This window comes from Lynx rufus, unplaced genomic scaffold, assembly GCF_022079265.1.
Source record: "Lynx rufus isolate CCGP_SWC_20201006 ecotype Redwood Valley unplaced genomic scaffold, mLynRuf1.p SCAF_4, whole genome shotgun sequence".
In the NCBI taxonomy this organism is placed as follows: domain Eukaryota; kingdom Metazoa; phylum Chordata; class Mammalia; order Carnivora; family Felidae; genus Lynx; species Lynx rufus.
In genome coordinates this window covers 50,383,512-50,404,912 of record NW_025814856.1, presented here as the reverse complement: position 1 = coordinate 50,404,912, position 21,401 = coordinate 50,383,512, and the positions used below count along the sequence as shown (strand labels likewise).

Sequence of the window (21,401 nt, the reverse complement as noted above, 5' to 3'; positions counted from 1 at the left end):
TTCTGTTGAATGCAGAATAACATTTTATTTTAAATGATTTAGAAGAGTTTGGGTTGTGAGAATAGATCCTTTCTTGTTTGGATTGCATTCCAGGCTGATGCACATCTGTCTGCCTTCCCAGGTTAACTGCTGCCTTACTTCTGCTGTCACTGGCTCTACCTCTTTCCAGGGCTTCCTCATTTGGCTCCAACGTATAGTAACTAACGTGGTATTATGCAGAAAGCATCGGACTGACTGCCATTAGGGAGACAGGAAGTTTTGTCCTGGCTTGACTTATGCCCAGTATGTGTGTTTGCATCCTCATTTGTGAAGTAAGGGCTTTAACTAGATGATTTTGAGTGTTTGACTTTAAATATTCTCTAATTTTGCCCTTAACCTGTGTGGTGAATGCTTGTTGGTACCTTTTACCCGACAGTGACTGTAGGCCAGGGAATGGGGTCTGAAGAGGAGGAAGCTTGGAGTAAGAGCTGGAAAACACATGGCAAATGGAACAGGAATGGAGTAGCCCTTTTGTGAAGGGTTGCCGATATGGAGCAGGAATCTGTAGTGTCACTTTATCTGTCTTAAAGCCTTTTTGGTAACCTGGCATTTGAATGTGTAAGTCATGTGGGAGAGGTTTTTCTCCATTTGTCAAGATCTCTTGCAGTTCATGTGGAGTTAATTTTGGGTTTGTATATTCACAAAGGAGTATTATTAAATTGGTTTTTTTAGAGGATGGAGAAAGTTCTGTGGCAGATGGTCCAGTCTTGGTGGTTCTCTGACAGGTATATATGAATTTTTGCATTTCAGACACTAGATGATTTGCTGCGGTGTGGAATTTGCTTTGAATATTTCAACATTGCAATGATGATTCCTCAGTGCTCACATAACTGTAAGTATGCACTGTCTCTGTGAGCTAGTACAAGTGTGATTTTTATACAAGATAGTGTTAATTTAACGCTCATTTATTTCTTACCGTTAGCTCCTCTATCTTGAGGTTTTCAGAAGGTATTTTCTGCCATCTTCCTCTTGGATATTTTTTTTTAAAGCAGAAAATTATTATATTTCAATACACAACTTTTGTACAACCAAAAAGTACAACATCACTGTAAAGTGTTGGTGACAAAACGTAGTATTTCATTTGCAGTGCATGGCAAATAGTTAACATCCTTAATCACGAATGATCTCTTAGAAACCAGTAACAAAGACATTAACATGCTTAACAAACATTATTATGCTTAACAAACATTAATATGCTTAACAAAGACTTTTCCAAGGGAAATGAACAAAAAAAAACACAGAGGAAGGTGAAATAACAAATAACTAGTAAGGGTTAAGGACATATAAAGATGACTGAACTGGGGCGCCTGGGTGGCTCAGTCGGTTAAGTGGCTGACTTCAGCTCAGGTCGTGATCTCATGGTTCGTGAGTTCCAGCCCCGCGTCGGGCTCTGTGCTGACAGCTCAGAGCCTGGAGCCTGTTTCGGATTCTGTGTCTCCCTCTCTCTGACCCTCCCGTGTTCATGCTCTGTCTCTCCCTGTCTCAAGAAAAAGAAATAAAACGTTAAAAAAAAAAAAAAAAAAGATTGAACTGAACAATAACAGAAGAGAAGCAATGTCTTTGTAGCATCACATTGTCAAAGATTAAAACACTGACATCTAATGTTTGTACTGTTTTAGAAAACAGAAGTCTCATAAACGCAGGGGGACAGGATGGATGACAATCTAAACAGTTTTGGGAAATGTCTACTTTTGACTGAAAATACTAATTTTGGATATCCTTATTTCCAGTGAACTGGAACTACTGGGACTATTTCAACAGATTAGTTGGAGAAATTCACAGTAATTTATATATGAGCATGTTCACCACATAAAAATTTATAGCTCATGTGGGGGCCCATAAGACCATTTGCATAATAGTTTGTTTATCAGTGTACCCCAAAAGAATATGCACAAAACTCCATTAACAGATAATGTTGGGAAGTGGTATTAGAAGGGGAGAAAGCATTTAGGAAGTAAAAATGCTATCCTTCACAAATTTCTGTGTCCTTTGAAATCTGGGAAAAGATACCTTTTTATGAATCAATTTTAAATTTACCCTGTGATAAGTGAAAATTATAAATATGTACACTTCATACTTACGGGAACATTGAGATGAAGCCTTGTAATCATACCATCATGAGCTCGTCTGTGTCATGACATCTCCATCATTCAAGCTCCCAATATTTATTAAAAAAATTTTTTTTAATGTTTATTTATTTTTGAGACAGAGAGACAGATTGTGAATGGGGGAGAGGCAGACAGAGAAGGAGACAGAATCTGAAGCAGGCTCCAGGCTCTGAGCTGTCAGCACAGAGCCTGACGCGGGGCTCAAACTCATGAACTGTGAGATCGTGACCTGAGCTGAAGTCAGACGCTTAAATGACTGAGCTAGCCAGGCATCCCTCAAGTTCCCAATAGTTAGTCCAATATCAATAATGAGAAGACTCAACGTCTCTGATCACAGTTCTTTCCAATGATACGACACTCTTTAGGTAGCTTTCAAACATGAGTGTTCTCAGTCCAGTTTTTCTTTTTTTTTTTTAAAGGTTTATTTATTATTTATTTTCAGAGGGGGGACAGGGGGAGAGAGAGAGGGAGAGAGAGAATCCCAAGCAAGTGCCACGCTGTCAGTGCAGAGTCCCATGTGGGCCTCAGTCTCACAAACTGTGAGATCATGACCTAAGCCAAAATCAAGAGGCAGACGCTTAACTGATGGAGCCACGCAGGCCCCTCTCAGTCCAGTTTTTCTGATCTGCAAGGACTGTCCACTCCAGTACACGAAAGAGGAGTGTCCATGCATCATGAAGACTGTCTTTTGGATTTGAAGATGCTGGCAGAAGCAGTAGCATCAGTTTTACATGTAGTCATCACTCATTGCGCCAAGGCTTATTCCTGGGACCGGAGATGGGAGGTCCTGAAGACCGCATGAAGGAGTAATATTGCCACCAGAGGTCTGGTGGTACCAGTTCTTGCGACTACAAACAGAGGTGGCAACAGTGTGTTTTCCTGAAGCTCTCATCTCCTGTGATCTCCAGTTAAGACTTAGGAAGTAGGAAAGTCCATCGGACAGGGAATATTCCTGATGTCACCTGGCCTCAGGTTATCTGTAAATCTCTTCCTTTCATCGTGTTCATCTCAAATCCCACCTTCTCCCATGTTTTCTTGGATCCCCTCTTGGATATTTTTATGCCTTTTTTAATGCTATAGCAATGAAAATTTTGGTCTTTATTTGCCAAGTACTTTTAGATGTTAGATTTCAGAATTTTTTGTTTTGTAACAGGATAACGTACAGGTAGTTCAATCATGTAGTCCTTGGCATAAATGTATATAATTCAGAGTTTAAAAATATATTCAAATATATTCAAAGTTTAAAAATCCCAGTGGGAGAATTCCCACTGAAGAGTATTACCCTTAACTTGCTGTGTGATTGTGATTGTAATGTATTGAGATTTGTTCGTACTTCTCTTTATGTGTCTACTGTGTATTTTTTATACTGTAGCTTAAGGTATTTAATGCATAGTGGTGAGCCTGTCTTTGTTTAGGAGCTGGCCATCCAATGAACGGGTCATCTAGGTTCATGATCTTTCTTGTCCTCTATTTTCTTTCTTTTGTCCTCTATTTTCAATTGATTTGTCTTAGAAGGTTAGAGACAAGGTAGGCTTAAAAGATGATTTTGGTGGGTAGTAGTAGCATTGGTGAAGAAGTTTCTATAGCAAAGATGTAAGAGGGTGGTGCTGGTAGCAACGTGGGTGTTAGAGATGTTACTAGGCTTGACTCTTGACTCCCCTCCCTTAACCAGGCGGGTTAACTTGCAAATGCTAACGTTTTTTCAAATGTAAAAATTTGATGAGTCATTTCTACTTTAAAAGGTGATTGTGAAGGGGCCCTGGGTTGGCTCAGTTGGTTAAGCCTCGGACTCTTGATTTCAGCTCAGGTTCGTGAGATCGAGCTCGCGTTTGTCACTATGCTGACAGCCCGGTGCTTACTTGAGATTCTCTCCCTCTTTCTGCCCCTCTCTCATTTTTATGGGCACACTCTCTCTCTTTCTCAAAATAAATAAATAAACTTAAAAAAAAAAAAAAGATAATTGTGAAAACTAAATGTGCAGAGCCCAGTGTCTGGCATGGTATATATAGGTCCTCAATAATTGTTAGTTCTTTTATAGGGTAGATTCACATTAGTTACCAAGATAAGTTTTAGGAATTATTTCTAAGTATGAGTTAAAATAATCTTTAGGTATAATTTACATGTAATACATTATATCCATTATAAGACGTAAAGGGTACAAGCATAGTTGAGGTTTGACGAAGGTGTATACCATGTAACCAGTATAGTTAAGATATTGTACATTCTATCCCCTGACAGAGTACTCCCCATAATAGTCAATATAGCTTCAGGCAGTAATGTGTGTGTCTGTTTCTGGACTCTTTTCTGTTCCATTGTTCTCTATGTTTATCCTCGTGTCAATACCACACTCTCTTAATTACTGTAGCTTTGTAGTAAGTCTCGATGTCAGACATTTTAAGTCCTCTCATTTTGTTTTTATTTGGACCTTTTAGGATCTTTGCATTTTATATGCATTTTTCTTTCTTTCTTTCTTTCTTTCTTTCTTTCTTTCTTTCTTTCTTTCTTTCTTTCTTTTTAGCGTTTTTTTAATTTTGAGAGACAGAGTGTGCATGCAAGTGATGAGCACGAATGGGGGAGGGGCAGAGAGAGGGAGAGAATCTCAAGCAGGCTTCACACTGCACAGAGCCTATAGCACAGAGCGCCTACGGGGCTGGATCCCATGAATGGTGAGATCATGACCTGAGCTAAAACCAAGAGTCTGATGCTTAACTTGACTGAGCCTCAGGCACCCGCTACCTTTTTGTTTTTTATTTGTCCATCTCTTTCTTATCCTTCTGCTTTTTAAGAAATAATTGAACATTTTAAGTATTAACTGTTTTCCACAATTGACTTACTAGCTCTGCTTCTTTGTTTTATTATTTTAGTGGTTGTTTAAAATAGGCCTCTTTAATTTATAACAATCTCCTTTCAAACAGTGTTATGCCATCTGAATAGGGTAGAAATGTTACAAACATGTACTTGCGTTTCCCCCTGTCATCCTATTGTTGTCTTTAGTTTTATGTGTACATATATTATAGACAGCACAATACATTGTTATTATATGTGCTTTAGAGAGCCCATTATCTTTTTTTTTCTAAGAAGGCTACATGCCCAGCGTGGAGCCCAGTTCAGGGCTTGAACTCACCACCCTGAGTCAAGATCTGAGCTGAGATCACGAGTCAGACGTGTAACCTGCTGAACTACCCAGGCACCCCTGACAGTCCATTATCTTTTAAGCAAATTAAAAAATTTCTTTTTTGTCCTTTGTATTTACCCACATATTTATCATTTCTGATACTCTTCTTTCCTTTGTACGTATCAAAAGTTTCCTTCTGGAAAAAGTATCATTTTTTTTTTCTCTCTGCTACATTTCTTGCACTATAGTTAGTTTGCCAAAGAATTCTGTTTAGCATATGAAACCAGATGTGGTATTCTTATTTATAGCTTTCCGTATATAAGGTGGCTTTTTTCCTTAGCTACTTTTCAGATTTTCTCTTTACCAGTGGTTTTTAGAAATTTGTAATATGCTTTAGTTTGATTTACTTTGTATTTGTCTTGTTTGGGGTTCATGGCTTGAGATTTATATTTTGAAACATTTTAACCCTTGTTTCTTTGAATATTTTTTTGTTTACAGTCCCACTCTCATTCCCCATTGCTGATTCCAATTAAATTTTATTTTTAATTGTTTTTTATTTTACTGCTTGATACTTATCTATAGCCATGAGACTCTGTTTTTTTGTTTTGTTTTTTTCTTTTTTTCTGTTTTGGTCTCCACCTCACACCCACCCTCCCTTTGTGTGCTTAGTTTTGGATAATTTCTTTTGCTATGACTTCAGGTTTATTGATCTTTTATTCTGTAGTATCTCATCAGCTGTTAGTCTTATCCAATGAAATTTTATTTCAGATAGTGTATTGACCATCTCTAGAAATTTCATTTCTAAAATATTTTCTATTTCCTTGTTAGGTTCTTGTGTGTGTTTTAATCTTTGAATATACTGAACGTATTTCTAATAGCCAGTTTAACCTCCCTGTCTGCTAATCCATTATCTGTGGCATTTCTAAATCTGTTTCTGTTGGCTGATTTTTTTCCCCCTCCTGGTTATAAACCACGTTTTCTTGTTTCTTTGCATGACTGGTAATTTTTGATTAGATGCTTGCCATTGTAGTGTTTACATTTTTGAGGGGGTAGATTTTGTTGTATAGCTTATTGGAGTGTGGGGCTGTGTTGTGGCAGGCAAGTAAGTTACTTGTGGATTAGATTGATCCTGTCAAGTTTTGTTTTTAAGCTTAGTGTGGGTCTAGAGTAGCCCTTTCTATAGGGCTGGGTTTTGTTTTTTGGGTGGGGGGGTTGGTGAAAAACATATAATACAAAATTTGCCCTGTTAACAAATTATTACATGTACAGTATAGTATTGTCAACTACATGAACATTGTTGTACAGGAGATCTTTAGAACTTTTTCATTTTGTGTGACTGAAATTTTATACCCATTGCATAGTAACTCCCCATTTCTCCTTCCTTCAGCCCTGGCAACGACCATTCTCTTTTCTTCTTCTATTAATTTGACCGGATACCTCATATAAGTGGAATCGTGCAGTATTTGTCCGTCAATGATTGGCCGATTTCACTTAGCTTAATATCCTCAAGATTCATCCACATTGTAGCATGTGGTAGGATTTCCTTTTTTAAGGCCAAATAGTATTCCATTGTACGTATACATCACATTCTCTTTATCCATTCATTTGATGGACACTTTGGTTGCTCCTTCCTTTTGGCCATTGTGAATGATGCTGCTATGAACATGGTAGTCCAGCTATCTCTTTGAGATCCTTTTTTCATTTCTTTTGCATAAATACACAGAAGTAGGATTTTTGGCTCAGATGGTAGTTCCATTTTTAATTTTTTGAGGAACTTGCATACTGTTTTCCATAGTAGCTGTGTCATTTTACATTTCCATCAACAATGCACAAGTGTTCTAATTTCTCTACATTGTTACCAGTACTTATTATTAGCTTTTTTAATAATGGCTATTCTAACAGATGTGAGGTGATATCTCATGGTTTTGATTCACATTTTCTGGATAATAAACGATGTTGAGCATCTTTTCCTATACCTGTTGGCCATCTGTATGTCTTTGGAGAAATAGCTATTCAGATCCTTTGCCCTTTTTAAATCTTGTTTTTGGGTTGTTGTTGTTGAGTTATAGGTTTTCCTTATATATTTTGGATATTCTTACCAGGTATATGGCTTCTTGCAAATATTTTCTCCTATTTCATAGGTGTTTTTTTTTTTTTTGTTTGTTTCATTTAGTTTTTTTACTGTGTTGATTGTTTCCTTTGCAGAAGCTTTCTAGTTTGATGAAATCCCACTTACCTATTTTTGCTTTTTTTGCCTGGGCCTTTGGTATCATATCCAGGAAATCATTCCCAAGACTGATGATATGAGGCTTTTCTTCTTTGTTTTCTTTTAGTACTTTTATAGTTTCAAGTCTTCATTCTTTTGCATGTAGAAATCTCGTTTTTCTACTGGTGTTTGCGGAAGAGACTGTCCTTCCTCTGTTGTGTACTCTTGGCACCCTTATCAAAGGCCATCTGACTGTATGTGTATGGGCTACCCTCTTTTCTTTCTGGTGCTCTGACCTACAAATTCTAGCTACCTGGATTTCCCTGAATTCTGAGCTTTGTTATTTCAACTAGCAAGACTGGTGGGCTATTTGACGCTACTCCCTGCATTTCCCTGAATTCTGAGCTTTGTTATTTCAACTAGCAAGACTGGTGGGCTATTTGACGCTCCTCCCTGCACTGTGGTCACAAAATTGCCTCCAGATAAGGTTGGGCTATGATAGAACTTTCTCATTTCTGCTGTTGTCCACAGTCTGAAAATAGTTGTTTCATATTTCCCTCCAGTGTTTTAACTGTTTATGGAAGGGTCATAATTCTGGACCCTGTTACTTTCTCATGGACAGAGATAGGAGTCCCATGTGTAGGTGAAAGACTACTTTTTATGAATTCAGTGAACTCTACTTAGCTGAAAAAACTAGCCTTTACTTCCATTCTTTTCATTTTCATTGTTTGTTTCTTTGTCACTTGTAAGTTGTCATTGATGTCATTCTTTATTTAAGAGGAAGTCAGTAGAGGGTACTTTCAGAATATTTTTTGAGCACTTATTTCCCATATTGTACCTCTCACAATTTGGTAGCCCTTTCCTACTAAACACCACTTGTCACCAGTTCCCGCAACACTTAAAGTTTCTCTGGGTCTGTAGTGTTGTTTTAATGACACAAAAGCCCCCAGAGCTTAATACGAACTAGATTTGGCCGTCATATTCTGCTGTTGTCGTGGGTCAACTAGAATTGGTGACCCAGAATCCTACCTACCCATTGTTTATTGCTGCTCCTTAAACATTTCAGGATTTATCATTTTAAATCACTTTATGCTGTTTTGCTCTGTTTAATGTTTTTGAATATGGTTAATGAACAATACATTTACAGTTCTGTTATTAAGGTTGGAGTGGGATGCATTGGCAGAAAGCAAGTCAGTTAAATTGATCCAAAATCTTGCTATTAAAGAGCACTTTTTTGGGGAGAGGGAATGGACTTACTCCAATCCATAAAACACCACTAAACACCATTAAGTGAGAAATGTTCTCATTAATAAGTTGATATGTTCAGGTGCTAATTTTCTTTGCTCTTACCCAGTTTTTCTGACTTGATAATGGAAGATGCTCAAGATATTTCCTCTTAGATGAAGTCATTGGCTTGTAGACACTGTTAGGTTACCACTATTTTAAAGATGGATCAGGAATCATTTTTATTTTTCTTTTGTAGATTTTGACTAATAAAATTAATTGAAACTTGTATTAGAATAAAAAGCAATTTAATTTCTATATACTTTTTCAGTGAAATATGACATGTTCCATTTGCTGATCTTTGCTAAATTAAAAGGCAGTATAAGATTGCTTTAGGCAAATATGTATTTGTTTTTCTTCTCTTACATTCTTTTTTTTAAAAAAATTTTTTTTAATGTTTATTTATTTTTGAGAGAGACAGAGACAGAATGCGAGTGGGTTGGGACAGAGAGAGAGGGAGACACAGAATCTGAAACAGGCTCCAGGCTCTGAGCTGTCAGCACAGAGCCCAACGCAGGGCTCAAACTCACAAGCTGCAAGATCATGACCTGAGCTGAAGTCGGACGCTCAACCGACTGAGCCACCCAGGCGCCCCCTTCTCTTACATTCTTATGAGGCACCACTGTGGAACAAGACGGGAGAAAAGTGGTAGCGTATGTATGGATGGGACAAACAGTTAGGCAGAGCCACATATATGACAGGCTGGAGTGCTGCTTGTCAGGAGGGATAGTATTCTCTTACCAGCTAGCTGGTCACTTAGCCCTAGAACTGGAGGCAGAGGCAAGCTTTCTCAGCTGTCCAGGACCTCCTATTACTTTCAAACTGGGGACTGGATTTTCTGCTTTTACTGGACACTCAAGAACTGTTTTTGAAATGGTTCATTTTCTCATACAGTCCTTAAGATCACACACACAAATAATTGGTTTAACTATTAGAAATTTGCTTTTTACTATTGGAATGCTAGGATCTTTTGATATTTGAGAGCTAGCAGTTTGCTGTGTCTTGTTTGAGATTAGAAAGCCTCCTCCCCCAAGGCTGGAGTGTTTCTGTGAAGCTACCCTTCACGTCACTCTTTTATTCTACCCTCCTCCACCCTGTCCACAGAGCTCAGAGTTGGGTTTTGGGAGAAAAACAAACTTCATAGGTGATTTAAATAAAGCCACCGAGGTATACATGGCTCAGAGCTCTTCACCTGCTCTACTTTGATTGGAATATGATGGTTGCCTACTAGAGAATACATTATGCTGGCCTACATTTCAGCACTACATATTTAGTAGTAAACTAGTAGACTGAAATTAAGCCAGTGGCTTCATCTGCTTTGGACCTGTGTCTGGTTCTCCATATATGAAAACTAAACACATAACAAGATTATGAAGAAGAGAAAACAGTAGTCTCTTTATACATACTGTGGTACATGTGATCCTATTAATGCTTATTTGTATTATATAGGTATATATAATAGATATATTTTATAAACAGATTATACATGTTTTAAATAACTAATAATATGTTAAGAGCATGGGTTCTGGTTCTTGCCTTTGCCACTTATTAGCTTTGTGATGTTGGGCAAATTGGCTGAGTCCTGTGCTGCATTTTACTTACTATAAAATAGAACTGCTCTTAATACCAGCCTCATGGGTGCTGTAAGGATCAGAAGAGTTAATACATATAACATGCTTAAAACAGGTCACATAGTAAGTGCACAGTGTTAGGTTAAACCATGTGAAATTGCCAATATTTGTTGTTTTTTGACTTACCCCAAAATGGCAATTTTATATACTTAAATGCAATAGCAATATGTACTAATTTTTAAAAAATACTTGTTGAACAATCAGAATCACATATTATGGATGCAGTTTACTGTCTAAAATCCATTGAATCAATATTGATGAGGGTAGGGCCTGGGAAACTAAATGGAAACCAACAATAATCTCTCCGAGTGACTAAGATGAGCTGGCAAGTTTAGGAATTCTTGATTTACAGTATTGCTCAGGAGATTTTTTTTTATACTGTGAAGAGAATAACATTGATAGTGAAGAGAATGAATCTGCAGAGGAATTTTGCCTCGGAATAAATCAGAACTCATGTCTCACTTCTGTCTGATTTAGGTGATATTTAGATTGGATGTTAGACTGTAGAGTTGATGCTGGAATGAATTAAGACTTTTGGGACTGGTGTATTTTAGGATGAATGTATTTTGTGTAAGAGAAGGGCATAGACTTTCATGGGGCAGGGAGCAGAATGTGTCCCTCCCAGAATTCCTAAGCCCTAACCCCCAGTGGGATTGTATTTGGGAGGTCATCAGGTTTTGCTGCGGCCATGAAGGTGGGACCCCGGTGATGGTGTTAGTGCCCTTGTAAGCAGAGACATTTAGCTTGCTCTCTTGAGCAAGCAAACTTTCTTGAGCTCTCTTGAGATTGTCTCAAGTGCAAGTGATTTTTTTCTTCAGCTGTATCTGATCTACTCAGGAGTCCATCAAAGACATTCTTCATTTTGTTACAATGTTTTTCTTTATATTTTAAAAAATGTTTATTTATTTTTGAGAGGGAGAGACAGAGCACAGTATACTCTCCTGCACTTGAACTGGGAAGGGGCACAGAGAGAGGGAGACAAAAGATCCCAAACGGGTCCTGCACTGACAGCACAGAGGTCGATGCAGGGCTTGAACTCACGAACCATGAGATCATGACCTAAGCTGAAGTCAAATGCTTAACTGACTGAGCCACCCAGGTGCCCCTGTTACAGTTTTTTTTTTTTTAATCTCTAGCATTTCTTTTTGTTTTTAAAAAAAAAATTTTTTTTAACATTTATTTATTTTTGAGACAGAGAGAGACAGAGCATGAACAGGGGAGGGGCAGAGAGAGAGGGAGACACAGAATCTGAAACAGGCTCCAGGCTCTGAGCTGTCAGCACAGAGCCGGACGTGGGGCTCGAACTCACGGACTGTGAGATCATGACCTGAGCCGAAGTCGGCCGCTTAACCGACTGAGCCACCCAGGCGCCCCTGTAGCATTTCTTTTTGATTCTTTCTTAGAATTTCTATTTCTCTGCTTATATAACCCATCTGTTCTTCCATGTTGTCAGCTTTGTTCAGTTGTTTGGAATTCCTGGTCTGTTAATTCCAGCTTTTGTGCCATATTTGGCTATCATTCTCATGCTTGCAGTTTCTTCAAACTATGTCTTTTACTTTTTAGTATGCCTTGTAGTTTTTTCCTAATAGCCTATCATGATGTACTAGGTAAATGGAACTGTATTAAATAGACCTTTAGTAATGTGGCAGTGAGATGTTGGGGCAGTGCAGTGTTCTGCAGTTCTACGATCATGTCTTCTTTTAAAAGTGAGCCTGTGCCCTGGTCTGTGAATATCACAAGTGCTTCTCAGTTTGCTCTTCCCCTTGGGTGGGACAGTATAACTAGAGGTAGCTGGAGTCGCTTGTTTCCTTTCCTTGAGGTCAACTGGGCTCTGATAATATCCCAGAAGACTTGGATCTGGTAAAGCACTTTCTTTTGAGGTCAGGCCTTGTTAAGAAGAACAGAGTGCTCTGATGTATTGCAAATGTTTACTTTCTCCCCTCTGCCTGCAGAAGGGCAAGGGGATTTTTCTGATTGTCCCTTTGAATACCGGGTAGAACCCTTGGAGCTGAAACTCATTTAGGTGTGAGGCCCATCCTATGTCTTGGTCCCCCTGGAGTTTTTAAATTAAAAAAAAAATTTTTTTTTAATGTTTATTTATTTTTGAGAGAACACAAGCAGGGGAGGGGCAGAGAGAGAGAGAGGGGGAGGCACAGAATCTGAAACAGGTTCCAGGCTCTGAGCTGTCAACATAAAGCCCTACATGGGGCTCAAACCATGAACCGTGAGATTGTGACCTGAGCCGAAGTCAGACGCCCAACGAACTGAGCCACCCAGGTGCCCCCCCCCCCCCCCGGAGTTTTAACACTCAGACTCTTCCCTCCTGAGTTTCTAGTGACTTGCCAGTTATATAGTTTGGGTTTTCCTATCCCTGCACTGGTTCTAGCAGAGTGTCTTTCTGTGGTTCTTGTGGAGATTTCTGCTCTGGTGAGTTGTGGTTCTCGGTGTCCAGCCTATCTGTCAACAGTTTGGGAGCAGCAGTTAGTCCTTTAAGCTCACTTCTCTGATGGAGCTTCTAGGAAGCGTTGATTTTTCAGTCTGGTCAGCTTTTTATTTGTTGTTAGATGGAGGTGGAGTGATGACTTCCAAGCTCCTCACCTGTAAACCTGGAAACTGGAATTCTCCCTTTATCTGTCTTTGCTTCCCCAAAGAACTTAACCCATTGCCTGTTTTATCTTCTAACATGCTCTTTCGTTTTTCTTCCTGGGTGTTCTTGCTGACGTTGCCACGAGTTCTTCGTTTCCTGGATATCTATACCTGAACTCATACTGTCTCTTCCTCTTTAAACCGAATCCTTTTTAGTAAGGCCCCTTCACTAAGCTGAATTTGTGCTGATAGCAAATTAGCTACTATTAAGGTACCATTCTATTTAGTCACATTTTTTTCCTTTGAAAGATCATTTTACATTGCCTTAGATGTGAAGAATTTAGTTAATGCCAATTTCCTGCTTAAATCCTTAGGATTTATTACAATGAATTGCACTGAAATTGCCTCATTACTTTGTTAGCTTCTTAAGGTCAAGAACCTTTCCTTGTATATTCTTTTCTTAGTGCTTGCCATGAAATGCTTGTTATTTGTGAGATGATCGACATCATGTATAGAGTTAGGATGTAGAAATCCCTATTTGATAACCTAGGTGTATATTTTTTTTATAAAAAACATTAAAAAACATTTTTTTTAAGAGGGAGAGAGCTCAAGCAGGAGAGAGTGCTGGAGGGAGAGAGAGGAGAGAGAGAACCTTCAGCAGGCTGCATGGAGCCTGGCGCAGGACTAGATCCCACGACCCTAGTATCATGACCTGAGCCAAAATCAAGAGTCCGATGTTCATATGACTGAGCCAAACAGGCTTAAAATGTTTACATATCTTATTTCAAAATTTATATTTCAGAACATTAGACATAGGGATATCTGACATATTTAGACAGTATCCATTCCAGGTCTTACATGGAATTGTGATATCCTAGGGACTCATGATTATTATTATTTGATATTTTTCCCTCTCCTAAAAATGCTGTTTCATCACATTTGCAAGTATGCTCAGGTAGAGTAGAAGTGTTAGAATTTTGAAATTATAGTGATAATATTTTAGATGATGGAAATATTCTAGGACTTAAGTCAGATTTTGTTAGAAGTCAAATTACTATATTATTAATATAGCCTAACTAATTTATTATGTTGCATTTGTTTTTTTTTTCAGACTGTTCTCTCTGTATAAGAAAATTTCTATCGTATAAAACACAATGTCCAACTTGTTGTGTGGTAAGTTTTCCTTTCCTGTTTTTTCTTGGAAACTTAATTGGTACAAATATTTCTGTGTGACATACACACAAAAGCCCAAGGGAAAAGGTATAATTATTCAGTTAGGCTACATAAAAGACATTTTCAGAAAGACCTCTAAAATATATATATGGATGCTGGGAGAACTGGACAGCAACAGGCAGAAGGATGAAACTAGACCACTTTCTTACACCATTCACAAAAAAAACCTCAAAATGGATAAAGGACCTGAATGTGAGACAGGAAACCATCAAAACCCTAGAGGAGAAAGCAGGAAAAAACCTCCCTGACCTTAGCTACAGCAGTTTCTTACTTAACACATCCTCAAGGGCAAGGGAATTAAAAGCAAAAATGAACTATTGGGACCTCATGAAGATAAAATGCTTCTGCATGGCAAAAGAAACAACCAACAAAACTAAAAGGCAACAATGGAATGGGAAAAGATGTTTGCAAATGACATATCAGACAGAGGGCTAGTATCCAAAGTCTATAAAGAGCTCACCAAACTCCACACCCAAAAAACAAATAATCCAGTGAAGAAATGGGCAGAAAACATGAATAGAAACTTCTCTAAAGAAGACATCCAGATGGCCAACAGGCACATATGCTCAATGTTGCTCCTCATCAGGGAAATACAAATCAAAACCACACTCAGATATCACCTCATGCCAGTCAGAGTGGCTAAAATGAACAAATCAGGAGACTGTAGATGCTGGAGAGGATGTGGAGAAACGGGAACCCTCTTGCACTGTTGGTGGGAATGCAAACTGCTGCAGGCACTCTGGAAAACAGTGTGGAGGTTCCTCAAAAAATTAAAAATAGACCTACCCTATGACCCAGCAGTAGCACTGCTAGGAATTGACCCAAGGGATACAGGAGTACTGATGCATAGGAGCACTTGTACCCCAATGTTTATAGCAGCACTCTCAACAATAGCCAAAGTATGGAAAGAGCCTAAATGTCCATCAACTGACGAAAGGATCAAGAAATTGTGGTTTATATACACAATGGAATACTATGTGGCAATGAGAAAGAATGAAATATGGCCTTTTGTAGCAATGTGGATGGAACTCTGGAGAGTGTTACGTTAGGTCAAATAAGCCATACAGAGAAAGACAGATACCATATGTTTTCACTCTTATGTGGATCCTGAGAAACTTAACAGAAGTCTATGGAGGAGGGGAAGGAAAAAAAAAAGGTTAGAGAGGGAGAGAGCCAAACTCTTAAAAACTGAGAACAAACTGAGGGTTGATGGGGGGTGGGAGGGAGGGGAGGGTGGGTGATGGGTATTGAGGAGGGCACCTTTTGGGATGAGCACTGGGTGTTGTATGGAAACCAATTTGACATTAAATTTCATATTAAAAAAATACATATATGGAGAAATGGGCTTTGTTCAATTTTTCTTAAAGATTTCTGATAACCTAAATGTATTTTTGGAAGTCGAAACTGATTTTAGGATCAGGAGGTAGCACTCTTTAAATCTCATGACCTATGTTTTTGTGGCTTCTCATGTTTTGTAATTTTTCACCTTGAGCCGAAGGTCTGTTGGAAGGATTATTCATTTGCATAGGATTAGGGTTTAGTATTTGTGTGGAGGGAAAAGATTCATGACCATTGGGCTGAACCTGGCCTGACTGGTCCCTTACCTCTTTCCCAAACCAGACTTTCAGGGGAAACAGTAGGAAATTTGTTGTTAGAGTTTGTGAAACCTTTCAAGTAGGTGCAAAGGTAGGTAAAAAGGTCAAGTAAACATAAATAGGAAGAAAGAAAGAAGAAGAGACAGTGAGGTCTAATAAGAAGGACTCTGGGCCTGATTGAAGGGTTTGGCTTCTACCTTGGCACCTCTGTTAGGTACATGGTGTTAGGAGGTCACACTGAACTTCTCTCAGCTGTTTCCCTATGTAAAAAATGGTGCAGTTTGGCTCCCAAGTTTAATCTCTTTGCAACTTGCCATTGTCAAGATGGTATCATCAGGGAGATAAGCTGCATACCGTTCATGCTAAATAACTACAAGATCTGTAGTTTTCCTGTTGCATTCCTGAACACCAATCTAGTTTTTAAACCCTCTTTGAACACCTAATGCCGCTCCCTGTGTAGTCACTTAAAAAGAGCATCTCTGTTCTGCTTTTTAGGGGAAATTCTTGGGATGGCATTTTGAATAAGGATTCTTGCTCATATTAGGTTTTATCTTAGTACAGAGCATATACGATTTTACTAGAGGCTGTGGAGATCTTTTATCAGACTTCCAGTCAGCAGATGCTGATTCACTGTTTTAAAATTCCATATTAGTATGAGATAAATGAACTTTATTTTGAGGCTTTCCTGGAAGACTTAGTGGGATGGGGAGTCTCGGGAGGATGGGTCATGCATTTTCAAAACAAGATTATGACAAGTTATTTTATTGTTTGTGACCTTTTTCCATCTGCTGTTTTTCCTTTCTAGACAGTCACAGAGCCGGATCTAAAAAATAACCGCGTATTAGATGAACTGGTAAAAAGCTTGAATTTTGCACGGTATGATTTAATTTTGTGACTAACCCCTAACTGCTCTGGCCTTTGATATGAGTTCCCTCTTTACTTTGTGCACTTTTGGGGATTAGGGAATGCAGGGTTGCATATTTTGGAGTAAAAGAAGGGAAGCGACAACAGTCATTAATCACTCATGGACAGTCTAATGGTAATAATATTTTCTTCCTTTACTTAACAGAAAGTCTCCTGTCATGAAAAACAGAAGTTAAAAATGCAGATTTGAGTACTTACTTTTGGGTATTACAAAGATACCCAAAAGTATTTTATTTTTCCTGTCCTACCCCTAGAATCATCCATTTTCCCAAGGAGCCCTGGTTCCTTTTATTGGAGAATGGTATTTAGAATCAGGATCTGGAGCTAGGTATGGTCACTGTTCCTGAGATGTCATTGCTTCTAAGCCCTCTCATTGGACAGAGCTGGGTAGCATATGCACGTATACATATGTGTGTACTAACCCATGTATACATGCGTATCTATAATCGTTTCTGTGTCTGTTATATATTAACCCATTAATTCTTAATCTGATTTATTCAGCATGTATGAGATGGTGTGCTGTGTGAAATAGGTAATTGTTGGTACTTTATACAGCTCAGAAATGTAGCTTTACTTCTTAGCTGTCAGATGTATGATGGTGAAAGTGAGTTTTGTCACCCCGAAGGATTATTAAAAGGCGTATTTTACCAAACAGTATCTTGAAATTCAATTTTTAGTTTTGATCATGCAAGTCAATCAGAAATTTTCATTACGGACACACGACTTCTTAGCTGTTGGGACAGTTTTGTTTTTTTTTTTTTTAATTTTTTTTCAACGTTTATTTATTTTTGGGACAGAGAGAGACAGAGCATGAACGGGGGAGGGGCAGAGAGAGAGGGAGACACAGAATCGGAAACAGGCTCCAGGCTCTGAGCCATCAGCCCAGAGCCTGACGCGGGGCTCGAACTCACGGACCGCGAGATCGTGACCTGGCTGAAGTCGGATGCTTAACCGACTGCGCCACCCAGGCGCCCCACTGTTGGGACAGTTTTGATGGTACATTACATTCATTCTAAAAATGTAGAGAGATTTCTTCCAATAGAATTGCACATTTATTTCATTGAGTTGTGTCCTGAGAATTACAAGATTTAGTACTCTGAACTCGCCTAATATTACTTTCTAGAAATTGGCTTGGTTAGTCATTTCCGTAAAAAAGTCATAAAATGGTGATATTTCCTAGATTAAGAAACTCTGAGATTCTCTGATTCTCATAATTACAGTGTGGTGTTTTTCTTATTTTAAAGTCTTTCACCAGTTAGATTTTGAAGTCCATGAAAAAGGGTGGAGCCATGTCTTTAGAAAGGAATTTATTAGCTGTTTGATTTTCCCTGAGACAGTAAAATTATACCTCGAGGCTTATTTTTTTTCCTAGCTGGTTCTGAAAGCATAGTAATTTCACTGCTAGGAGAAAGGGAGTGTCACAAAGCAAGTATCTGTTTGTTGAAGGGAAGTGATCGGTGTCTTTAGGTTCATGGACGTTTGGTAACTGAAAGGGAGGCCTTGGGATAACCCTTTCCCGCTTCCTCCCAAAAGGAATAGGCTTTTTAATTATTCATTATAGGGGGTGTGGTGAGAAACATTCTTTGTGGATTTGGGATGGATTTTATCATTTGTTTCTCCCTGTTTGCCTTGAAATTACCTTATGATGAACATGTCTTGGACATTTGTCATATCTAATGTGCTGTGGTACTTCATTTGCAAAAGTAGTAGAGATGAAATTCAAGCTAATCACTTCCAGTACTTGTTTGATATCTGGTTTAAGATTGATGAGGGAAGTCAGGCAACAACAGATGTTGGTGAGGATGTGGAGAAAGAGGATCTCTTTTGCATTGTTGGTGGCAATGCACTCTGGAAAACATTATGGAGGTTCCTCAAAAAACTAAAAATAGAACTACCCTATGACCCAGCAATTGCACTGCTAGGCATTTATCCACAGGATACAGGTGTGCTGTTTCGAGGGGACACATGCACCCCCATGTTTATAACAGCACTATCAACAATAGCCAAAGTATGGAAAGAGTGCAAATATCCATCGATGGATGAATGGATAAAGAAGATGTGGTATATATATACAATGGAGTGTTACTCGTCAATCAAAAGAATGAAATCTTGCCATTTGCAACTACGTGGATGGAACTGGAGGGTATTATGCTAAGTGAAATTAGTCAGAGGAAGACAAAAATCATATGACTTCTCTCATATGAGGACTTTAGGAGACAAAACAGATGAACATGAGGGAAGGGAAATAAAAATAAGATAAAAACAGGGAGGGGGACAAAACAGAAGAGACTCAAATATGGAGAACAAACTGAGGGTTGCTGGAGGGGTTGTGGGGGGGGGATGGGCTAAATGGGTAAGGGGCATTAAGGAATCTACTCCTGAAATCATTGTTGCACTATATGGTAACTAATTTGGATGTAAATTTTTTTTTTTTTTAATTTTTTTTTTCAACGTTTTTTATTTATTTTTGGGACAGAGAGAGACAGAGCATGAACGGGGGAGGGACAGAGAGAGAGGGAGACACAGAATCGGAAACAGGCTCCAGGCTCCGAGCCATCAGCCCAGAGCCCGACGCGGGGCTCGAACTCATGGACCGCGAGATCATGACCTGGCTGATGTCGGACGCTTAACCGACTGCGCCACCCAGGCGCCCCTGGATGTAAATTTTAAAAAATAAAAAATAAAATTAAAAAAAAAGATTGATGAGGGAAGAAGTTAATCTTCTAAGGTTTTTGTATTGTTTGTATACTTTTTTTCTTTCTCATTGGTCAGTGCCATTTTAAGACATAATGGTTTAAAATTTTTAAAATTTTTTTTTTTTCAACGTTTATTTATTTTTGGGACAGAGAGAGACAGAGCATGAACGGGGGAGGGGCAGAGAGAGAGGGAGACACAGAATTGGAAACAGGCTCCAGGCTCTGAGCCATCAGCCCAGAGCCCGACGCGGGGCTCGAACTCACGGACCGTGAGATCGTGACCTGGCTGAAGTCGGACGCTTAACCGACTGCGCCACCCAGGCGCCCCTAAAATTTTTTAATGTTCTAAATTGAAATAAAAGAGTGTTGGAAATAGTTCCAGAGGTTTTCAGACAAAATACTGACATTCACAGCTTACATTTTCTTCTAACTCTAGCCATTTATTTTCAAAGAACATGAGTATTTTTCTTGACTCAGTTTTATTTAAAATAATGTGCTTAAAAATGTGTTGAACAAAATTTAATCAGAATATTTTTGTCTAAGTGGAGCATCATTCTTGACCTAAGTAAGAAAATACTGTTTCAGTATTTTTGTGTAGCAGCCAGTCTACATCTGTATCATTTTTACAAACTGAGAGTGTAAAGCATCATTTACTACTTTGGTTTATCCTATCCCCATCAAAGTACTTTTTCTCCAGGTACTTACTCCATGTTTAAGAATTCAGACATTTTAGATGATAATTGTAATAGATCATTCCTTAGCATCTTAGGAGAGTGTGTAGAATATAATTTTGATTTTTTTTTCTTAGAGTATAGTTTAAAGCATACTGACTTTGGATTTAGGCAGAACTGGGTTCTCTAGCTGTGATCTGTGATCAAAATATTAAACCTCTTTGGCCTCTGTTCCACATCTGAAAAGTGGTAATAATATTATTGACGCTTTTAGGGATTGTTGTAAGGGTTGGAAATGAAGAGTTCTACTAGAAGATACCCAGCATAATACCTGGAGCAAAGGAACCTAAAAAAAGATTTCTGTCATTATTATCATATATATTTTACGCATGTTTGTATCATCTTCCCTTATATATTGATGCCCTAAGATGCTAATAAGAATTTGTTCTTTGGTGGGCCTCTGCCTGTTTCACCAAACGGTCCTAGACTGCTGTTACATGTTTTGGATCAGAACAGCATTTGTGGGGACTTTTGCTAGATAATGAAGTCCATGGACTTGATCACATGGGTTTCAGGACTGCCCTGGGTTTCTCTTTGGTGTCTACCCAGAGACCTGTTTTGCTTCTTGATTCTTGGCCACATTCTGAAGAGGTAGAGTTCTTGTATAGTTAACAAATGGGCAAGATTGTCCTGTACTTGATGGAGTCACAATTATTCTGAAAGTCCATACTTCACCCCAAAAAATCTGAGTATCTATGATAAGTGTTGTTAGGTATTATAATACCAACTGACTTTAAATTAAATTTATAGGAATGGTGGAAATGAAAGAGAAAATTACCAATTCAGTTTAAGTATCCTTTTTAGAATTAATATTTTCACATGGCCCCTATTAAGCTGTGTGAATTGTAGCAGTCTAGTGGTTTTAAATCCCATGTGTCCATTCATGGGTTCCAAATTTACATCTTCAAGTAGATCTCACCCCAAAACTTCAGGCTACCATATCCCACTGCTTACCTCATATCTCTGCTTGAACCTCTTAAAAGCAACTCTCAACTCTCTGGGCTGCCTGCCATCCCCCACTCCAAATCTCCTGCCCCCACAGTCTTTCTTCCCTCATTAAATGGCAGCTCTGTCCTCTCATTTGCCCAGGCCCCAAACCCTGGAGTCCTTCTTGACCCTTCTCTTTCACACTTAACTCTGTCATTCCATCAGTTAATCCTCCTGGCCCTGTTATTAACATGTTTCCTGAATCTGACAGCTTTTCATCACCGTGCCAGCATTATCCTGGCAAGCCAGTGTCAGCCTGTATTACC

The 21,401-nt window shown here is 38.7% G+C and overlaps 1 protein-coding gene across 1 annotated transcript in view; it reads left to right on the top strand.

Annotated features, from left to right (window-relative positions):
* Positions 1-817: 817 nt before the first annotated feature.
* RAD18 (RAD18 E3 ubiquitin protein ligase) overlaps positions 818-21,401 on the top strand; it is a 99,443-nt gene continuing 78,859 nt past the window's right edge. The window contains exons 1-3 of the mRNA XM_047096012.1: positions 818-871; positions 14,081-14,142; positions 16,603-16,673. Coding sequence (XP_046951968.1) covers positions 844-871; positions 14,081-14,142; positions 16,603-16,673 — 161 coding nt within the window. The 5' untranslated portion in view covers positions 818-843. The remainder of the gene's footprint in view (positions 872-14,080; positions 14,143-16,602; positions 16,674-21,401) is intronic.